Below are 20,121 nucleotides of genomic sequence, written 5' to 3' on the forward strand. Positions count from 1 at the left end.
TTTCCATATGGATGTCTATTTGTTGCAAAGCTGGTTGTTTAAAAGATTATCCTTTTCCATTGAACTACCTTGCACCATTGTTAAATCAGTTGGCCATATTATTGTGGGGTCTAACTCTGGTCTCTTTGTCCTTGCCCCCAGGACCTTGCGACCAAGTGTCTAATGAGTACAGCTTTGTCTTGACATGTAGTAATGAGTCCTCCAGCTTTGCTCTTCTTTTTCAAAATTACTTTAGCTGCGTCCTTTGCATTTACCTATCAATTTTAGAATCTGCTTATGATTTTTTACGTGCACACACAAACACACACACAAAGCCTACTGGGATGTTTGTTGAGGTAGATATTTTTTATTTTGGTAAAAATGGTAGTTGTGTGAGGAATGAAATGAAGGGGGTAAGACTGGTACCAGGGAGACCTGAATTTATAGGAGCCATGGCAGACACCCCAGTGACTTGATGGTGGCCTCACCAGGATGGATGCAGTAGAAAAGAAATGGATGGATTTGAGAGAGATCTAAAAGGTGAGCGGTGGTAACTGCTGCTCTTTGGTGGTTACTTTGAACTGTAGTCCTATCCATGGAGAGTGAGAAAGATGTGAGTAGACAGAATGACCTCATGTACTGGTGTGTTCCCTGCCCCCCACCCCACCCCATGGGGTTCTCTCTGGACTTCTTGAACCAAGAGTGTGCTGCTTTTCTTATTCTGAGCCAGTGGATCATCTTTAATTCTAGGTGTAATTGACAGCCATCTAATTATCAGGTGCTTCTGAGGCAAGTGAGAATTAGGCCTTAATGTCTGAGGAAAGCAGCCCTCTGTGCAGGGATTCTAAACCGATTCTAAACTCAACTCCGGAGTCGCCAGGGCAAGTCAGCAGCAGATCTCAGTGAGAACTTACAGTCAGAGCCCCGGCCCCAAGCTCAGGCTGTGAAGCAGGTGGCTTCTGGACTCTTGTAGACTGGAAGCAGAAAAGTCACTAGGTAGTTATAGAAGCCTATTCAGGGGAAGTAGTTTGGGTTTTTGCTAACTGAAACCCTTCTTAGCTCTCATGTTTGAATGCTGTCTTTTTTTTTTTTTTTTTTAATTTTATTATGTTATGTTAGTCACCATACAATACATTGTTGGTTTTTGATATGGTTATCCACGATCCATTGTTTTCCTATAACACCCAGTGCTCCATGCAGTACGTGCCCTCCTTAATACCCATCACCGGGCTAACCAATCCCCCCTCCCGCCTCCCCTCTAAAACCCTGTTTGTTTCTTAGAGTCCATAGTCTCTCATGGTTCATCTCTCCCTCCAATTCCCCCCCCATTTTTCCCTTCCTTCTCCTAATGTCCTCCATGCTATTCCTTATGTTCCACAAATAAGTGAAACCATATGATAATTGACTCTCTCTGCTTGACTGACTTCACTTAGCATAATCTCCTCCAGTCCCATCCATGTTGATGTAAAAGTTGGGTATTCATCCTTTCTGATGGCTGAGTAATATTCCATTGTATATATGGACCGCATCTTCTCTATCCGTTCATCTGTTGAAGGGCATCTCAGCTCTTTCCACAGTTTGGCTATTGCGGACATTGCTGCTATGAACATTGGGGTGCATATGGCCCTTCTTTTCACTACATCTGTGTCTTTGGGGTAAATACCCAGGAGTGCAATTGCTGGGTCATAGGGTAGCTCTATTTTTAAATTTTTGAGGAACCTCCACCCTGTTTTCCAAAGTGACTGTACCAACTTGCATTCCCACCAACAGTGTAAGAGGGTTCCCCTTTCTCCACAACCTCTCCAACATTTGTTGTTTCTTTCCCTGTCCATTTTTGCCATTCTAACTGGTGTAAGGTGGTATCTCAATGTGGTTTTGATTTGGATTTCCCTGTTGGCTAGTGATGATGAACATTTTTTCATGTGTCTGTTAGCCATTTGTATGTCTTCAGAGAAGTGTCGTTTCATATCTTCTGCCCACTTTTTGACTTGATTATTTGTTTTTTGGGTGTTGAGTTTGAGAAGTTCTTTATAGATCTTGGATACCAGCCCTTTATCTGTAGTGTCATTTGCAAATATCTTCTCCCATTCTGTGGGTTGCCTCTTTGTTTTGTTGACTGCTTCCTTTGCTGTGCAGAAGCTTTTATCTTGATGAAGTCCCAAAAGTTCATTTTTGCTTTTGTTTCACTAGCCTTTGGAGATGTATCTTGAAAGAAGTTGCTGTGGCCAATGTCAAAGAGGTTACTGCCTATGTTCTCCTCTAGGATTTTGATGGATTCCTGTCTCACATTGAGGTCTTTCATCCACTTTGAGTTTATCTTTGTGAATGGTGTTAGAGAATGGTTGAGTTTCATTCTTCTGCATGTGGCTGTCCAATTTGCCCAGCACCATTTATTGAAGAGACTGTCTTTTTTCCATTGCATGTTTTTTCCTGCTTTGTCAAAGATTATTTGACCATAGAGTTGAGGGTCCATATCTGGGTTCTCTATTCTGTTCCATTGGTCTGTATGTCTGTTTTTGTGCCAGTACCATGCTGTCTTGGTGATCACAGCTTTGTAATATAGCTTGAAATCGGGCAACGTGATGCCCCCAGCTTTGTTTTTCTTTTTCAACATTTCCTTGGCGATTCGGGGTCTTTTCTGATTCCATACAGGTTTTAGGATTGTTTGTTCCAGCACTTTGAAAAATGTCATTGGAATTTTGATTGGGATGGCATTGAAGGTATAGATTGCTCTGGGTAGCACAGACATTTTAACAATGTTTATTCTTCCGCTCCATGAGCATGGAAAGTTTTTCCATCTTTTTGTGTCTTCTTCAGTTTCTTTCATGAGTGTTCTGTAGTTCCTAGAGCATAGATCCTTTACCTCTTTGGTTAGGTTTATTCCGAGGTATCTTATGGTTTTTGGTGCTATTGTAAATGGAATCGTTTCTCTAATTTCTCTTTCTACAGTTACGTTGTTAGTGTATAAGAAAGCAACTGATTTCTGTGCATTGATTTTGTATCCCGCCACATTACTGAATTGGTGTATGAGTTCTAGTAATTTGGGGGTGGAGTCTTTTGGGTTTTCCACATAAAGTATCATGTCATCTGTGAAGAGAGTTTGACTTCTTCTTTGCCAATTTGAATACCTTTTATTTCTTTTTGTTGTCTGATTGCTGTTGCTAGGACTTCTAGTACTATGTTGAACAATAGTGGCGAGAGTGGGTATCCTTGACGTGTTCCTGATCTTAAGGGAAAGGCTCTCAGCTTTTCCCCATTGAGGATGATACTCGCTGTGGGTTTTTCATAGATGGATTTTATGAACTTGAGGAATGTTCCCTCTATCCCTATACTCTGAAGAGTTTTAATCAGGAAAGGATGTTGTATTTTGTCACATGCTTTTTCTCCATCAATTGAGAGGACCATATGGTTCTTCTCCCTCCTCTTATTAATGTGTTCTATCACATTGATTTGCGAATGTTGAACCACCCTTGCATCCCGAGGATAAATCCCACTTGGTCGTGGTGGATGATCCTTTTAATGTATTGTTGGATCCTATTAGCTAGAATTTTGTTGAGGATTTTGGAATCCATATTCATCAGGGATATCGGTCTGAAATTCTCCTTTTTTTTTTTTTTTTTTTTTAAAGATTTTTATTTATTTGACAGAGACACAGTGAGAGAGGGAACACAAGCAGGGGGAGTGGGAGAGGGAGAAGCAGGCTTCCCGCGGAGCAGGGAGCCCGATGCGGGGCTCGATCCCAGGACCCTGGGATCATGACCTGAGCCGAAGGCAGACGCTTAACGACTGAGCCACCCAGGCGCCCCGAAATTCTCCTTTTTGATGGGGTCTTTGCCTGGTTTGGCGATTAAGGTAATGCTGGCCTCATAGAATGAGTTTGGAAGTTTTCCTTCTGTTTCTATTTTTTGAAACAGCTTCAGGAGAATAGGTATTATTTCTTCTTTGAATGTTTGGTAGAATTCCCCAGGGAATCCGTCAGGCCCTGGACTCTTGTTTTTTTGGGAGGTTTTTGATCACTGCTTCAATCTCATTACTGGTTATTGGCCTATTCAGGTTGTCAATTTCTTCCTGTTTCAGTCTTGGCAGCTTATAGGTTTCCAGGAAGGCCTCCATTTCATCCAGATTGCTCAGTTTATTGGCATATAGTTGTTGATAATAATTTCTTTTCTTTTTTTTTTTTTTAAAGATTTTATTTATTTATTTGACAGAGAGAGACACAGCGAGAGAGGGAACACAAGCAGGGGGAGTGGGAGAGGGAGAAGCAGGCTCCCCGCAGAGCAGGGAGCCCGATGCAGGACTCGATCCCAGGACCCTGGGATCATGACCTGAGCTGAAGGCAGTCGCTTAACCAACTGAGCCACCCAGGCACCCGATAATAATTTCTAATAATTGTTTCTACCTCCTTGGTGTTAGTCGTGATCTCTCCCCTTTCATTCATAATTTTATTAATTTGGGTCCTTTCTCTTTTCTTTTGGATAAGTCTGGCCAGTGGTTTATCGATCTTATTAATTCTTTCAAAGAACCAACTTGGATCTGATCTACGGTGTTTCTGGTTTCTAATTCATTGATTTCTGCTCTAATTTTAATTATTTCTCTTCTAATGCATGGCTTAGGCATCATTTGTTGCTTTTTCTCTGGTTCTTTAAGGTGTAGAGTTAGTTGGTGAATTTGGGATTTTTCTATTTTTTTGAGTGAGGCTTGGATGGCTATGTATTTCCCCCTTGGTGGGGGAATGCAGTATCCCATAGGTTTTGGACCGATGTGTTTTTGTTCTCATTGATTTCCATGAATTGTTTAAGTTCTTCTTTGATTTCCTGGTTGACCCAAACATTCTTGAGCAGAGTGGTCTTTAGCTTCCGAGTATTTGAATTTCTGCCAAATTTTTTCTTGTGATTGAGTTCCAGTTTTAAAGCATTGTGGTCTGAGAATATGCAGGGAATAATCTCAATCTTTTGGTATCAGTTGAGACCTGATTTGTGACCCAGTATATGGTCTGTTGTGGAGACAGTTCCATGTGCACTTGAGAAGAATGAGTATTCTGTTGTTTTAGGGTGGAATGTTCTGTAAATATCTATGAGGTCCATCTGGTCCAATGTATCATTCAAAGCTCTTGTTTCCTTGTTGATTTTCTGCTTAGATGATCTGTCCATTGCTGAGAGTGGAGTATTGAGGTCTCCTACAATTAACGTATTGTTATCAATATGACTATTTTGGTCAACAGTTGGCTTATGTAGATGGCTGCTCCCATGTTGGGGGTGTAGATATTTACGATTGTTAGATCTTCTTGTTGGATAGACCCTTTAAGAATGATATAGTGTCCTTCTGTGTTTCTAATTACAGACTTTAGTTTAAAATCTAATTTGTCTGATATAAGAATTGCTACCCCAGCTTTCTTTTGAGGTCCGCTGGCATGGAAGATGGATCTCCATCCCTTCACTTTCAGTCTGGATGTATCTTTAGGTTCAAAATGAGTCTCTTGTAGGCAGCATATGGATGGGTCCTGTCTTTTTATCCAGTCTGCAACCCTGTGCCGTTTTATGGGAGCGTTTAGGCCATTCACGTTGAGAGTGATTATTGAAAGATATGAATTAATTGTCGTCATGTTGCCTGTGAAGATGTTGTTTTTATAGATTGTTCCTATAAATTTCTTTTCTATATCACTCTTGGGGTCTTTCTCCTTTTATAGAACCCCCTTAATATTTCTTGCAGGGCCAGCTTAGTGGTCACATATTCTTTCAGTTTTTGCTGGTCGTGGAAGCTCTGCATCTCTCCATCCATTCTAAATGAAAGCCTTGCCGGATAAAGTATTCTTGGCTGCATGTTCTTCTCATTTAGTACCCTGAATATGTCTTGCCAGACCTTTCTGGCTTGCCAGGTCTCTGTGGATAGGTCTGACGTTATTCTGATGTTCCTCCCTCTGTACGTAAGGAATCTCTTCCCCCTAACTGCCCTTAAGATGGTTTTCTTGGTTCTAAGATTTGCAAGTTTTACTATTAGATGCCGGGGTGTTGGCCTGTTTTCCTTGATCTTGGGAGGGGTCCTCTCTGCCTCTAGGACTCGAATGTTTGTTTCATTCCCCAGATTAGGGAAGTTCTCAGCTACGATTTGCTCAAATACATCTTCTAGTCCTCTCTCTCTCTCTCCACTCCCTCCGGGATTCCAATTATTCTGACATTGGAACGCTTCATGGTGTCACTTATTTCTCTGATTCTATTTTCATGGATTCTGAGTTGTTTTTCCCTGGCCTCCTCTTTTCCCTTTTTATCTATTATATTGTCTTCCAGGTCACTTATTCGCTCTTCTGCCTCAGTTACCCTAGCTGTTAGATTATCTAGATTGGATTGGATCTCACTGATAGCATTTTTAAGTTCTGCCAATTCACCTTTCATTTCTGCCCTTAGAGACTCTATGTAGCCATTAATTGATTTCTCCATTCTAGCCATTGTCTTCACAATTACTAGCCTGAATTCCATCTCCGACATCTTGGTTATATCTGCATCCATTTGTAAATCTGCAGCATAAGTCTTAATCTCTGAGTCTTTTCTATTTTGGGGGCTCCTCCTCCTAGTCATTCTGTTGATGGATGTTTGAGGGAATGTATAGAGTCCAAATTATTGACCAGAACCCAAGCAAGATGCACCTGTTTTCTTGGGACCTTAGGGTTGCTGGCCTCTTGTTTTCCCAGCCTGTCTTCTGTGGGAGGGGCCTGCCGCGCTGTTACTCAGGCAACCCTGTTTGGGTGGAGTTGCCCTGCCCCCCTGTGGCGGGGGATGGGCTCAGCGGGAATCAGTTTTGGGGGCTTTTGTTCTCTGGCGGCTTTCCCTGGCTGCTTTCCGCGAGTCAGAGCAGAAGAGACCGTTTCCAACCCTCTGCCTCAGAGCAGAGATATCGCAGTCTGTTCTTCAGTGAGCTCTCCAGGCCACACCATCTCCGTTTCTGTCCGTGCTGCTATAAACTGCAGCGGCCTAGGTTGTGCACCCCTCCGCAGCGCTCCCAGTCCTGCCTCCAGGTCCGGGCACGTCTCTGCCCTTTGTGCTTCTAAAACCACCAGCCGCTCCCAGTTCGCGCGCGCACGACCGCGCTGCTCTAGGTTCCCACCCCGGGGGCTGCCCTAAAGTCCTTTCCCCGACGCTACCGGTGTGCGAGTCTGTGCCCGTCCCCAGCGAGCGAGGCTGTCACTCACCAGTGGTGTAGGATCACCTTGGCCAGGCACCCTCCCGCTGCCCTTTATCCTCCGATATCTTTCCGCGGAATCTCGGCTCCACGCTTCGTACCTCAAAACCAACTGCCTGCGATATTCTGTTTGTAGAGATCCAGATCTTCTTACATCTCAGGCTGATTTCGTGGGTGCTCAGAGTGGTCTGGTAGATATCCAGCTCAATTTCGGGGACCAGTTGAAATAGGGTCCCCTACTCTTCCGCCATCTTTCCCCCCTCCCTCTTGAGCGCTGTCTTTAAGGTTTTGGGTGAACTTCCGTTCTTTCTTTTTTTTTAAAGAGGTTATTTGAGAGAGACTGTTAGAGCATGAACAGAGGGTGGGGAGTGGGAGAGGGAGAAGGAGGCTCCCCGTTGAGCAGGGAGCCCGATGCGGGACTCGATCCCAGGACCCTGAGATCATGACCTGAGCCGAAGGCAGATGCTTAACCAACTGAGCCACCCAGGCGCCCCTGGGCGAGCATCTTTCTTGTGCCTATTCCTGATTCAGTTTGTCTTTTGCCATCAGGATGAATCACCCCTTGGGGTGTCGGTTGGGAATTGTTGTCTCCCTGTCCCGTGGCTTGAGAGAGATCCTCCCAGTCTTATGAGCTTGCTGGCTTTCCTTCCTTAACAGTTTGTGACCCTCAGGTTCAATAAGTTGATCGATTCATAAAATTCGCTGAAAAGACAAATCTGTTTGGATGTCAGGAGTTAATGAGCAAATACAGAGATGGGATTTGAGCAGCACAGATTGTGTGATGTAGTAATGTTTCCACTGACCCCGCTTACATTTCATCCAAAAAGAAATAAAATGAGCTAAGACACCCATTTATATTTTTATAAAGTTTGCAATATCATCTTTTTTTTTTTAAAGATTTTTTAATTTATTTATTTGAGAGAGAGAGAATGAGAGACAGAGAGCATGAGAGGGAGGAGGGTCGGAGGGATAAGCAGACTCCCTGCTGAGCAGGGAGCCCGATGCGGGACTCGATCCCGGGACTCCAGGATCATGACCTGAGCCGAAGGCAGTCGCTCAACCAACTGAGCCACCCAGGCGCCCCAGCAATATCATCTTTTAAAATGTTGAAATCATTCAGATTTTCAGTTCAGAAATATGAATTTTCTTTGCCAGGTAGATAGTGCCTCCGTTTATATATTCTTTCTTAAGAAAGTGATTTGGGCCCTCTTCATTGCCGCTGATGGTGCATGCTGTCCTTTTCTCCCACAGTGGTGGCATCTCCATCAAGCCCTCTGCAAATATGGACCTCATGAGGGCCGACATGGGGGGAGCTGCCACGATCTGTTCGGCCATCGTGTCTGCTGCCAAGCTGAACCTGCCCATTAACATCGTAGGTGAGGGGGCAAAGGGGGGTGTCCTGGAGAGTTCTGGAATCCAGTCAGATGACAGACCAGACAGCAGATTTGGTTTCCTCCAACCTGAAAAGATCAAGAAATGGTTTTCATCAAACAGAAGCTGTTTAGCTAAGTGTTGTCTTGTCTGAACTGATTGAGTTAAATGCGTTTTGCAGTCACGGGCTGTAGCTGGAGTTCATTTTTTTGTACTTCTGCAAAAAGCATTTAGCAGTTAGGGGCACATAATGTCAAGTTTGTGGTTTACTCCAGTGAAAAACGCTCAGTAGTCATGGTGGAAGGGCACTGCAGGCACATTTAGTGATGGTCTCATCGGGCTTGTGGCTGATGACGTGGCAGCACATACAGAAAATGCTTGAGACGAAGTGTTCAGTCCACAGCAGCTCTCTGTGGAGGTCAGATGCCACACCCAAGGCTGGGAGTTTGCCATGTTTCAGAGGAGTGTGGGGGTGGGGGGGGCTTCGGTTAATGACTTTCCCAATGTCACGTCCCTTGTGCTATACCAAGGGAAGGTGTACTTGGACTCCAGGTCTGTCTCACAGGCGCCCTTCCCCGTCCCCGCTGATATCCTAGCCGTTTTGCCGAACTTTCGAAAGTAAGTTGCAGACATGACATGTCACTCCCGAATGCTTCAGCCTGTGTCTGTCTCCTAAGAACGAGGACAGCCTGTGTAATGACCATACCATTATCATTCACAGGGATTGTTGCAGTCACCTAATTCAGACTTCCCAGCTGTCTACAAAAATGTTCATTTTGTATATAGACACACACACACATTTACTTGTTTTTATTTTTGAAACCTAAGAGCCAGTTAAGGATCACACATTGCATGTGGTTGCCACGTCTCTAATATTTTTTAATCCGGAACCTTTTTCCTGCCCTTTTTCTTTCTTTCATGACACTGGCAGTTTTGAAGAGTTCAGGCTTGTCTTGGGTTGGTCCACAATTTGGACTTATTTGGTTGTTTCTTCATGACAGAATCAGGTTAGACTCCTTGTTGGAACACTACCTGAGTGATTGCACTTTCTGTGGCTGGCACACACGATGTCAGTTGGGTCCTTGGTGATGGTAAATTTTATCACTTGGTTAAGGTGGTGTCTGGCATACTTCTGATGGCCCACCAGTGGCCTTGGTCCTTTGGGTGGTGAGTGTAGACCCAGCACATTCCATGTTCCTTCATATATGCTTTTCCAATAGGTTTGGCCCCTCTTTGTGAAAATATGCCCAGTGGTAAAGCCAACAAGCCTGGGGATGTCGTCAAAGCCAAGAACGGGAAGACCATACAGGTGTGTGAATGCCAAACGTAGCCCTGCCCATTCTGGTGATCCAAGAGGTGGGACCTCCAGTGACCACATAAGCACACCTTGAATTTCCATTCAGAGCATGGGCTCCATTTAGGGAGGGCAGTGTCTTCATTGCAAGTAGCTTTTCCTACAAAGTCAAAAGTATTTCTTTATGGGAATTATAAAAGTATTTTCCCTATCTTACTGTTCCTCCTGTAAGCCATACACACACAAATTACCACAAATCTACAGCAAGCCCTGCAGAGCATGGCAAAGCAGGAAAAGCCTGAGCTGTTTTCTAGAGATAGACCTGTGCCATGATTAACTTCTTCCTTTTGGGGTTTCGGTGGAACACACCATCGTGCATCATGGACTCTGCACTTGTGGGGATGTGGCTGCAGGGTCGTCTGCTGGGGCACCTGCATGCATGCACACACTGCCCATAATGCCTGGCCGCTCTTTAAAAGGAGGGACTCTTTTGTGTGTGTGTGTGTGTGTGTGTGTGTGTGTGTGTGTGGTTTTTATGTTTTTTTTATTTTATTTTATTTGTAAGTAGGCTCCACACTGGGTATGGCCCCAACAAGGGGCTCGAACTCACGATCCTGAGATGGAGATCTGAGCCAAGATCAAGAGTCGGAAGCTTAATGGTTGAGCCACCCAGGCGTCCCCAGAAGGTGGTTTTATATGAAAATGATATGATCAATAAGATTGTTTTTTCTAGAAATGGAGAGGAGCTGGGGAGGGGGCTTGTTTCCCAGGCAGCATGACAAAGAAACAGGAATTTTTCTTGCATTTCATAAGAAACCACAGAGACACAGTCACCAAAACAGATGCGCACCAAAATAACACACTGGCCTCTACCCGTCCAGGCAAAATCAGGTACACCCTGTCCCAGGCACACGACCAAACACAGACACTAACAAAAAAAGGAGGGACTCTTGATCTCAGTTCAGGTCTTGATCTCAGGGTCATGAGTTTAAGCCCCACGTTGGGCTCCACGCTGGGTGTGGAGCCTCCTTTAAAAAACTTTGTAAAGTTGCTGAAGTTGCAAGAGTTCTCCTGTCTGGAGAGCCAGACTGCCACCTCGCCGTAACCTTCCGAAACTCTTTAGCTTCTTTGTTTTCAATCTTGAAATTTCCTTTTTCCTGTTAGATACTTGTTGGTACAATGGGCCAGACATTTTCTATTTATTTCTGCTTCTAAAGTCATTAGCATTTGGTCATCAGCTCTGGTACAGGGATTATTAAATTATATTTGCTCTTCAGAGTAAATACATTCCTATTCTAATTGAAGCTTGAGTATGTGGTACTCTGACAGATGTCACACTAGCTTTTCTCACTTTTAAGCTGAACAGTGTTGTATCTTGTTTTGATATTCTTGACTTGTGTCATCTTACCCTAACTTTTTTGACCCTTCTCTTTGCAGGTTGATAACACCGATGCTGAGGGGAGGCTTATACTGGCTGATGCACTTTGTTATGCGCACACCTTTAACCCAAAGGTCATCATCAACGCCGCCACCCTAACAGGTCAACCAGCGTGCTTTTCCTGTCTTTGTTTGAAGAAAGTCCTATTTGTTGGCGTAGGGTGGTGCGCATGTTAACTTGAGGCATGATTTTGCTGAAAGTTGGCTTGCTCCGCTTGCATTCAGATATGTTTCACTAGGGAAATTGTTCTGCAGCTGTAAACTGTTTTAAACATTAGCTTTCTTGTTTTTTTTTTTTTTTTTTAAAGATTTTATTTATTCATTTATTTGAGAGAGTGAGAGAGAGAGAGCACATGAGAGGGGGGAAGGTCAGAGGGAGAAGCAGACTCCCCGCCGAGCAGGGAGCCAGATGTGGGACTCGATCCCAGGACTCCAGGATCATGACCTGAGCCGAAGGCAGTCGCTTAACCAACTGAGCCACCCAGGCGCCCAGCTTTCTTGTTTTAAAACATTCCAGGCTGTAACTCTAGAAAGAGAAGTCACAAGTGGGTTACATCAGCCCATCCAGAGTCACCTCTGCACATGACACTAAGATGTTTTATGGTATGATTGCTGTTTGATACAGATCTGAAAATATTAGCGACAGATCCCCAAATCAGGAGCTGTTTGTATTAGTCAACGTATCTGATGCTGACTGAGTTTTCTGAACTTTTTGTACTTGGTGTTACAAAGAAACAAAAACATTGTGGGGGGGGATGGGAAGGTCGTCATTTAACAGGCGGGTGGCGTGAGGTGTGCGGCAGCAGCATGAGCTCCACGCCAACTCACTGTCTCCTACGGCCACTTATAGCCCTTCAGCCTTGGGCAAGTTACCTGATCCCCCTGGGACATCAGTACCTGGGAGGCGCGCGTTACCCTCACAGAGTGGTGGAGTTTGGGAGGGGTTTGTAGGAAGCCTCTTTAACTCAGCCCCTGCATGTGGCAAACATTGGCTGAAGGAAGGCTAGAAGCCCACTGGGTCTGTGGAGTCACGAACTCATTCCTGGAGGGATGACAACAGGTATTGCTTTGCTGCAAGAAGCAGACATTAGTAGTCTTTGATCCAACAGTTCTCTTTCCAGGGATTCATTCTGTTTCTGTCTCTGCCTCTTTTAAGATTAAAATTCAGTTTTTTATCCTTTGGTTTTAATTCTTCCTCTGCTCATGTGAGCCTTTACTTTAGCAGAAATCAGTTCGTGTTTTCCCCTTTATGTGGCTCTTAACAATAAGCGCATAGATTTGCTAGGTGTTTGAGGGGCAGTGGTGAGGTGGGTGGTAATACACCCTTTCTGTAAATGAGGAATCATAGCCCCCTTCCCTTTTTTTTCCTAGTCTGAGGGTGGGAAAGTTGGCCCCAGGTAACTAAGAGCAAGCTGATGGGTGAGCCTTTCCACTGCCCACGTGTTGGCCTGGCTGATGTTCCCCACACACTCACCGAGCCCCTTCTGAGTTCCAGTCGCTGTGATCAAAGGGAAGATTAAGAAACACTTTCCAGCCCCAGGTTCATGGTGGGAGGAAGTACACAGTCTTTAGAGATGGAGGACCTGATTTTAAAACTTGTCCTGCATCTTAATAGCATGGGACTTTGGACAAGGCCAAAGAAACCTCATCTGTAAAAAGGGTATAATAGCATCTCACTGACAGGAGGGGTTTCTGTGCAGATGAAATGAGATGATCCAGGTTGATGTCCCTGGCCTGGCAGACACTAAAACAGTGTTACTGTCCTGGAAAAGGCAGGCCTATACCAGACTGTAGGAGCCATGGCCTCTTCAGGGGATGGCCATTCAGTTGTGCTGCCTGTTTCCATTTTCCTCATGCATGGTTGTGATTTAGGATGGAACAAGAGTGGTGACATCAGCACCTTCTTTGGAGCTTTGATGTTTCTGTGAAACTGTGACAATTCGGGTAACTTGATCAGTTAGCACCTTTGGCTCCAAATGGGCCTCGGAAAAGAATACGGAATGTAGGCCTCTGCTATTGGTAATTCTGAAATCGGTGATGGTAGCAGTTCTGTCACCGTATGTAGAAAATAGAGCATTTTCTAAAGAATGTAATAGAATCAGCTTTAGAGCCTTGATCTCAGTTGGGATCATATTAAATATTTACACCTGTCATTTCTTACTGCTTTAGTAGAGGATATCACAGTCTTACTTTTGAGGATCAGGCATCTTGCTGAGAACTGCTGCTTGAGCTGGGATCTGAAGGAGGAAGCATCACTGGGTGGAGGAGGGAAGGAAGATCATCCCAGCGGAGGGCACCTTTCACTTTGGGGTGTGTGGGGGTAACGGCAAATGGAACTGGGAAGAGCACGGTGCGGCTGGGGTGGGCGCACGAGGCCAACATTCTAGGAGGCACCAGACCCCAGCTTGGCCTTGATGTGTTACTGGGGTTTGTCCTGAGGCAAGTGCAGCAGGAAGCTATGGGGACAGTAAGATCATGTTTGTGCCGTGAAAGGGCCCTTGCTGGCTGTGTGCAGAATGCCCTGGAGAAGGGCCCAAGGTGACGGGCCGGCCAGGTAGGCGGGTGAGCAGTGTGCTTGCTGACTCTTGTAGATGCCTGAGTGTGTGTATCGTGGATGAATGTTAGCGTATCTGCAGATGGCTTCAAAATAATCTGTTGTGCGGGGGCTATAGATGAAACAGGTCTGCCCCTGAGTTGGTCATTGTTGGTGCTGGTTAACAGCTATCTGTGCATTTATTGTACTATTCTCTTCGTATGTGTTTGGAAATTCCTGGAAGTTTATGTTGTCGTTGCTGTTTTTTAAGACAATTATTACCATAGTCCAGTTTGTGGATGACGATGGTAGCAGTAGCAGTAGGGAGAAGTGGATAGGCTTGAGAAAGAATTGGGAGGTAGAGAGTAACAAAACCTGAAGAACAAATGACCAAACAGACCCAGGTTGCTCAGATGTCATGCAGAATCACAGGGTTTTACAAATGGGTCACTACTTTTTGTTTTAAATTGTCAACGGTTTGCCATCCCTTATGATTAACCAACAATACGTAATTTCCTTGTGATGTTTTGGGGAAAATGTACAATCCAGAGCCCTCATGACACAGAGGAATGGATTTTTAAAGTGCTACTCCCTTCTCTGGAGAGTCCACGTAATCGTGTGTGTGTGGCCGGGGGGTTAACCAAGATTAACAAAATGAAATGATGGCTCTGAGCTCTATTTCTTAAATCAGAGATGTGTGCAGATATTAACCCACAAACATGCAAGTCTAGGGGATCCACTCATTGGGTGTCCTACAACCAGTAATCCCAATTGCAAAGAAATGGAAGGATGTGGGAAGTTTTGTTTATTGTAAAAAAAAAAAAAAAATCTACAAAACAGTGTATAGAATTGTATTTTCAAGTATCCATTTTCCTTGGGGGAGATGCTAACAAGCAGTCCATGAAAAGCCACCATGCAAAGCCACAGTTAAAGATTAAGGAGCAACCTGGACACGCCTTGTATTAAAGGGAGCAAGTACCACCTTGTGAAAACTATAAAATTGCCCTTGTCTTCTGTGATGTCTCCTCTGATGTTCCAGGAGTGTCCTAGTACTGAATGATAGTGGGGTTTGCTTTTCCCTTTGCATAAATACTGAGCTCCTGTGTGCCAGGCAATGTGCTAGGCCCTAAGCGCATACTTAGGAATCAAACATGATCCCTGCACCAGAGCTTGCAGCCAGGGCCAGGCGAGTAACAAATGAAACTGCTGGGAGCTGGTACCAGAACCAGAGAAGGTGGCGCTAATCTGCAGCATTCTAATGGAGGTAGGTGCTCAGGAATGTGTGCCCACAAAGAACTTGGAAATCTGGATTTTAACTTGATTTTTAAAGATATATTAATGTAGGGGTGCCTGGGTGACTCATTCGGTTAAGCGTCTACCTTTGGCTCAGATTATGATCCCAGGGCTCTGGGATCAAGTCCTGAATCGGGCTCCCTGCTCAGTGGGGAGCCTGCTTCTCCCTCTCCCTCTCCCCCTCCCTCCTGCTTGTGCTCTCTCTCATGCTCTCTCTCTCTTTCTCTCAAATAAATAAAATCTTTAAAAAATACATATAAATGTAAAAAGAGGAGTCAACCAATGGATGCACCTTTGTTGGAGAAGGAAATGCAGATGAAACAAATATGTATGATAAAATAATAATACCTTTTTCCAAAAAAAAAGAAAAAGGGGCAGAGAATCTTAATAGCAGATACTTACAGATGTGATTAAAAATATTGAGGAATTAGAGATGCCTAAATGTCCCATAGAAAGTAAATTATGATACCTCTACCTAATGGACTTTTAAAATCATTAAAACTACTTTCTAACATTTGTTTCTAAAAGTGGAATAAATGTTTAAAGCATAAGAGGAAGAACACGTACTTGGACATGAACAGTATGGTCTTAATTATGTTTTTTAAAAGTTTAGAAAAAATCTGGAAGGAAATATTAAAAACATGTAATGGTTAATGCTGAGGATGAGATTACTGGTGATATTTGGTATTGTTTCCTTTTTTACATTTTCCTTAATAATTCAAGTTGAATTCTAGTTGAGAAAGTAGGAAGATATTAAATATATACAGTAAGGATTTTCAGAGCTTCTCTAGTTATGAAAATGAAGCAGATATTAAAATCAAATTACAGGCTGTAGTTTTAGTTTGAGCAGCAGAGAAAGCCATCATGCCTGGAGAGACCGAACGTTGACCTGAGGGCTTGTGTCCTGCAGGTGCCATGGACATAGCCTTGGGGTCCGGTGCCACTGGGGTCTTTACCAATTCGTCCTGGCTGTGGAACAAACTATTTGAGGTAGGAATAATAGAGACTAAAATGCTAGATGATTAAATTATTCTAGCTAGAATAATATTTTTTACTGTTTTACTACCCCTACCCCTGTTAAAGTGATTTTTATGTCATAGATTTGCCTTTGAATTGAAAATACATCTATTCAATGTGCTTTGGGTTCTCTATAATAATGTTCCAAAATGATAGCTGTGATACCACATTCCTCCTCTCCTCCTGTGGTCTCAGAATGATGTGAAAGTGACTCACAAACCACGGCCATCGCGCAGACTCCCTGAGGTAGAAAAGGTTATGAGAACAGCTTTGTCAAGGAAGGATGACCTTTAGTGAATGCTTGTTGTAAGTAGGGCTTGTCCTGATCCGTTTGTGGGTGGGGATAAGGACGTCTTCTGACTGCCATGCGCTGTGCCTCGTGCACAGCTGTTCATAGCCAGCCTGCCTCTTCCAAACAGCCGTCTCCTGTCACCCCTCCCCCCATGCCTTCACCCACTCAGCCTTACCCTAGCCTGGCTGGAGGCAGCCTGCAAGTCCAGCCTCTTGGTGACACCCCACTCTTCGCTGCTGTGATCATCTCTCTGGTTCCCTTCTTCACTAACTTCTGTTTCAGCCTCATTTGCCAGGTTTTTCCTTTGTCTGCCCCTTTCGTGGGTGTTCAGTCCTAGACCATGTTCTCTTCTTATCCCCCCCCATCTTCACATGGAAGCCCAGTGGCTTCAGCCAGCACCTCTCCGCTGCTTGCCCCCGTCTCTCTCCTGAGCTCCAGACCACTCCCTCTGGTATCTCCCTCTTTCAACAAGTAATGAATAGGAGCTTACTATGTGCCAGTGGGGGACAAATCCAAGATGTCCTTGAATACATACTTGATGTTGGTTTGTGGTCCTGAATTTACCCTTCCTGCCTAACCCTTGTGACATTCAGCTCAGTTGTCTCTGTGCAGGCTGGGCAGGCGGACTCTCCTCTGGCCTGTCATGCACTCAGTGTCCCTCTTTATTAAGCACCTACAGTGCTGTTGTTTTGATTTTTTTCAATTTAAGCTTTTTAAAAAAAAAGTTCTGTGTGCACAAACATTTCAATACCAGTCAGCAGTCTACAGTAGTCTACAGTCTTGTTTTCCCAGAGGCAGCTACTTTCAACCCTGGGGCTGATTCAGCTGCTGTTTACTCATGTCTCCAAATAACAGCTTCTGTTGCTGCTTCCTGACTTTTCACTTTTGGGTCTTCTTTCTGACCACAGTGTATTAAAACAGTCTGTGTATCTGTTTTTCCTACCAGCCTCAGAGCCTTCTGATGGCTCAGATGTTGAATTTCTTTATAGCCCCAACACCTGGTGGTGCTCTGTCAAGATTCAGTAAATGATGAATGTGAATGAGTGTGTATATGATTATGTGAATGAATAAGGTCACCTTGTCTTGGACTCTGGTCTTCAGTGGTGCAGTTTCAGGCATGTATTCCTTAGCACACTGAGGTGACAAGCATCACAAAGGCTGTTTCCCCATAATCAGTCCCACAGTCGATGTACTGCTGGATACCAGCGTACTGTAAATTGAGATCCGTAAGAATTGATGATTTTAGCAAATGCCCTACAAATTTGTGGGATGTTTTATAACATTCCTGATTTCTTTTATAATTCTTAAGTAAATCTTTTCATTAACTGAAATGATTCTGGACCCGGTTGAATAGTTGCCTGTTTTAGAGTAACAGGTCAGAACAGTTTTCTTTCTCTCCATCATTGAATACATCAGTGTCCTACTTCATGCAGTCTTCCAGCTATTACACCTATTTCTTCTTTAGGCCAGCATTGAAACGGGCGATCGTGTCTGGAGGATGCCTCTCTTTGAACATTATACAAAACAAGTTGTAGATTGCCAGCTTGCTGATATTAATAACATTGGAAAATACAGGTATGTAAAAGGAGCTCTGAAAGTACATTTTTACAGTCATTGGTTACCAAAATGACTTTAAATTTTATGCCCTTTCACAGAAAGTGTAGCCAATTTCCTTTTGATACAGTGCTAATAAGCACTAATTTCGAACATCTTTAATTTTCAAGGTATTTTACATCTGGTGCTCAAAATTTTGCATGTTTTCACAGCTGAGTCATTTTAAACAAATCGTAAGGGAAAGAGATGAAAGATAGGTGAATTCATTACCATGGGGAAGAGGAATCTAGAATTTACCCTTTATTGCTTAAAGCTATGTCTGAAAATAAATATTCTGAAAGTGGTTTTTGCGTTACGTTTTAATCTCATAAACTTGACTTTTGCTCTCTGGTCATAGAAGCTACTTAGCAAGAATAGAGGATCTTAATGAAATGTTCATTGCATGTTTACACGGGGTTAAACAGTGATTTTTGTCTTTCTCTTCAGGTCTGCAGGAGCATGTACAGCTGCAGCATTCCTGAAAGAATTTGTGACTCATCCTAAGTGGGCACATTTAGATATAGCCGGTGTGATGACCAACAAAGATGAGGTTCCCTATCTGCGGAAGGGCATGACTGGGAGGCCCACAAGGACCCTGATAGAGTTCTTGCTTCGGTTCAGTCAAAACAATGCTTAGTTCACATCCTCTAAAACTCTCTCATTCTGTTTTAAATGGGCAGTTGAGCCTCAAAATATTTTTGAATGAATGGATGAAAATATTTCAAAGGAAACAAAGGGTGGTATTTAAAAATGTAGAACAAAAGAAAATTTGATTGCCTTGATTTGTTCATTTTATGTAGAGATTTATAAAGGTAAAGCTAATCTCTTGCTTGGCAAAGATTTTTAAGAGATTCTATAAATGATCAAATGTTTAAAAACTACCTAATTAATTTTCAGAGTATATGTTTTTAATTGAGCAAAGTTGTCTTTTAGATTTGTGATGCGAGGAATACATTAAAGGTTACTATGCAATTGTCAGAAATAATAAATCAACTTTTTGTGCTTTCTGGTGTGGCTCTGGTATTCTGTATTACTGTACACCTAGTAATAGCATAACTTGTCTCTTTTGGCTGTTAGGTGAACTAAGTAAGATGGTACAGTATTTTCTCAATGTTAATAATCACTTTAGGGCACTCAGTGATGAGTTTATCAGTTGGTGAGGTAGGTGCTATTATCCCCATGTTAACAGATGGGGAAAACAGGCACCAGAGAGAGGGTTAAGAACATGTCAACAATGTCACCAAGCTACTAAGTGGGAGAGCAGAGATTTAAACAGGAGGGAGCCTGCCTCCAGAGCTGGCTTCTTAATTGTTACACTGTAATGCTTTCTGTCAGTTCAGTGACTTGAGTGGATGTGGAATATATTTGAGTTAAGGAATAAGACCAATAAAAGAGACTGTTCATAGGTAAAGTATTTGCTTACCACCTGGGACTACAACCAATCAACAAAATTCTACTTACGCAGATTTAGGACAAAGCTCTCCTCTTTCTTTTCTATCTAGGTGAACAAATTACCCCTGAGTTGGATCTATCTATACTTTTTTCTTTTTTTAGGACTGAACATTTGACAAGAAACCTGTTCATTGGAGATATTTTTAATATTTTATTACTTTTTAAAGGTTTATTTATTTTAGAGAGAGAGTGTGCAGGGGGCACGGGCAGAGGGACGGAGAGAGAATCTCAATCTCAAGCAGACTCCCCCCCCCGAGCACGGAGCCTGATACAGGGTTCAGTCTCACAACCCTGATATCATGACCTGAGACGAAATCAAGAGTTGCTCACCTAACCGACTAAGCCACCCAGGCACCCCTATTTTTAATATTTTAAAAATTTGACATATAAGAGGATGTTATGTGTCTCAAGTGGTTTATAGGGAGGGAATGGATATGGGCATGCATATTTGTGTTATTTGTTAGAATTAAAGAAAATCAGGCAGGAATAGTGAGTAAACAGGTTCCTCTGGGTATCCATGTCCAGAAGCTCCTTTGTCAGGGAAGATGGAGAGGAGGCTTGTGAAGGGAAACTGGAATAAGATTTCTTCTCAGTGACTCAGAAGGCGAAGCAGGGATTTGATCAAATGCTTTCTATCAAATGCTTTTTATAAACAGAGGAACAGCAGAACTCCTGTGTTTACCAGAG

The 20,121-nt window shown here is 43.4% G+C and overlaps 1 protein-coding gene across 1 annotated transcript in view; it reads left to right on the top strand.

The window, feature by feature from the left end:
- LAP3 (leucine aminopeptidase 3) overlaps positions 1-18,985 on the top strand; it is a 31,318-nt gene extending 12,333 nt beyond the window's left edge. Inside the window, exons 8-13 of the mRNA XM_036072094.2 lie at positions 8,404-8,528; positions 9,744-9,832; positions 11,255-11,357; positions 15,991-16,070; positions 17,855-17,964; positions 18,430-18,985. Of these exons, the coding sequence (XP_035927987.1) occupies positions 8,404-8,528; positions 9,744-9,832; positions 11,255-11,357; positions 15,991-16,070; positions 17,855-17,964; positions 18,430-18,619 (697 nt within the window). The 3' untranslated portion in view covers positions 18,620-18,985. The remainder of the gene's footprint in view (positions 1-8,403; positions 8,529-9,743; positions 9,833-11,254; positions 11,358-15,990; positions 16,071-17,854; positions 17,965-18,429) is intronic.
- Positions 18,986-20,121: the final 1,136 nt, after the last annotated feature.

Source organism: Halichoerus grypus, chromosome 3 (genome assembly GCF_964656455.1).
Source record: "Halichoerus grypus chromosome 3, mHalGry1.hap1.1, whole genome shotgun sequence".
Classification (NCBI taxonomy): domain Eukaryota; kingdom Metazoa; phylum Chordata; class Mammalia; order Carnivora; family Phocidae; genus Halichoerus; species Halichoerus grypus.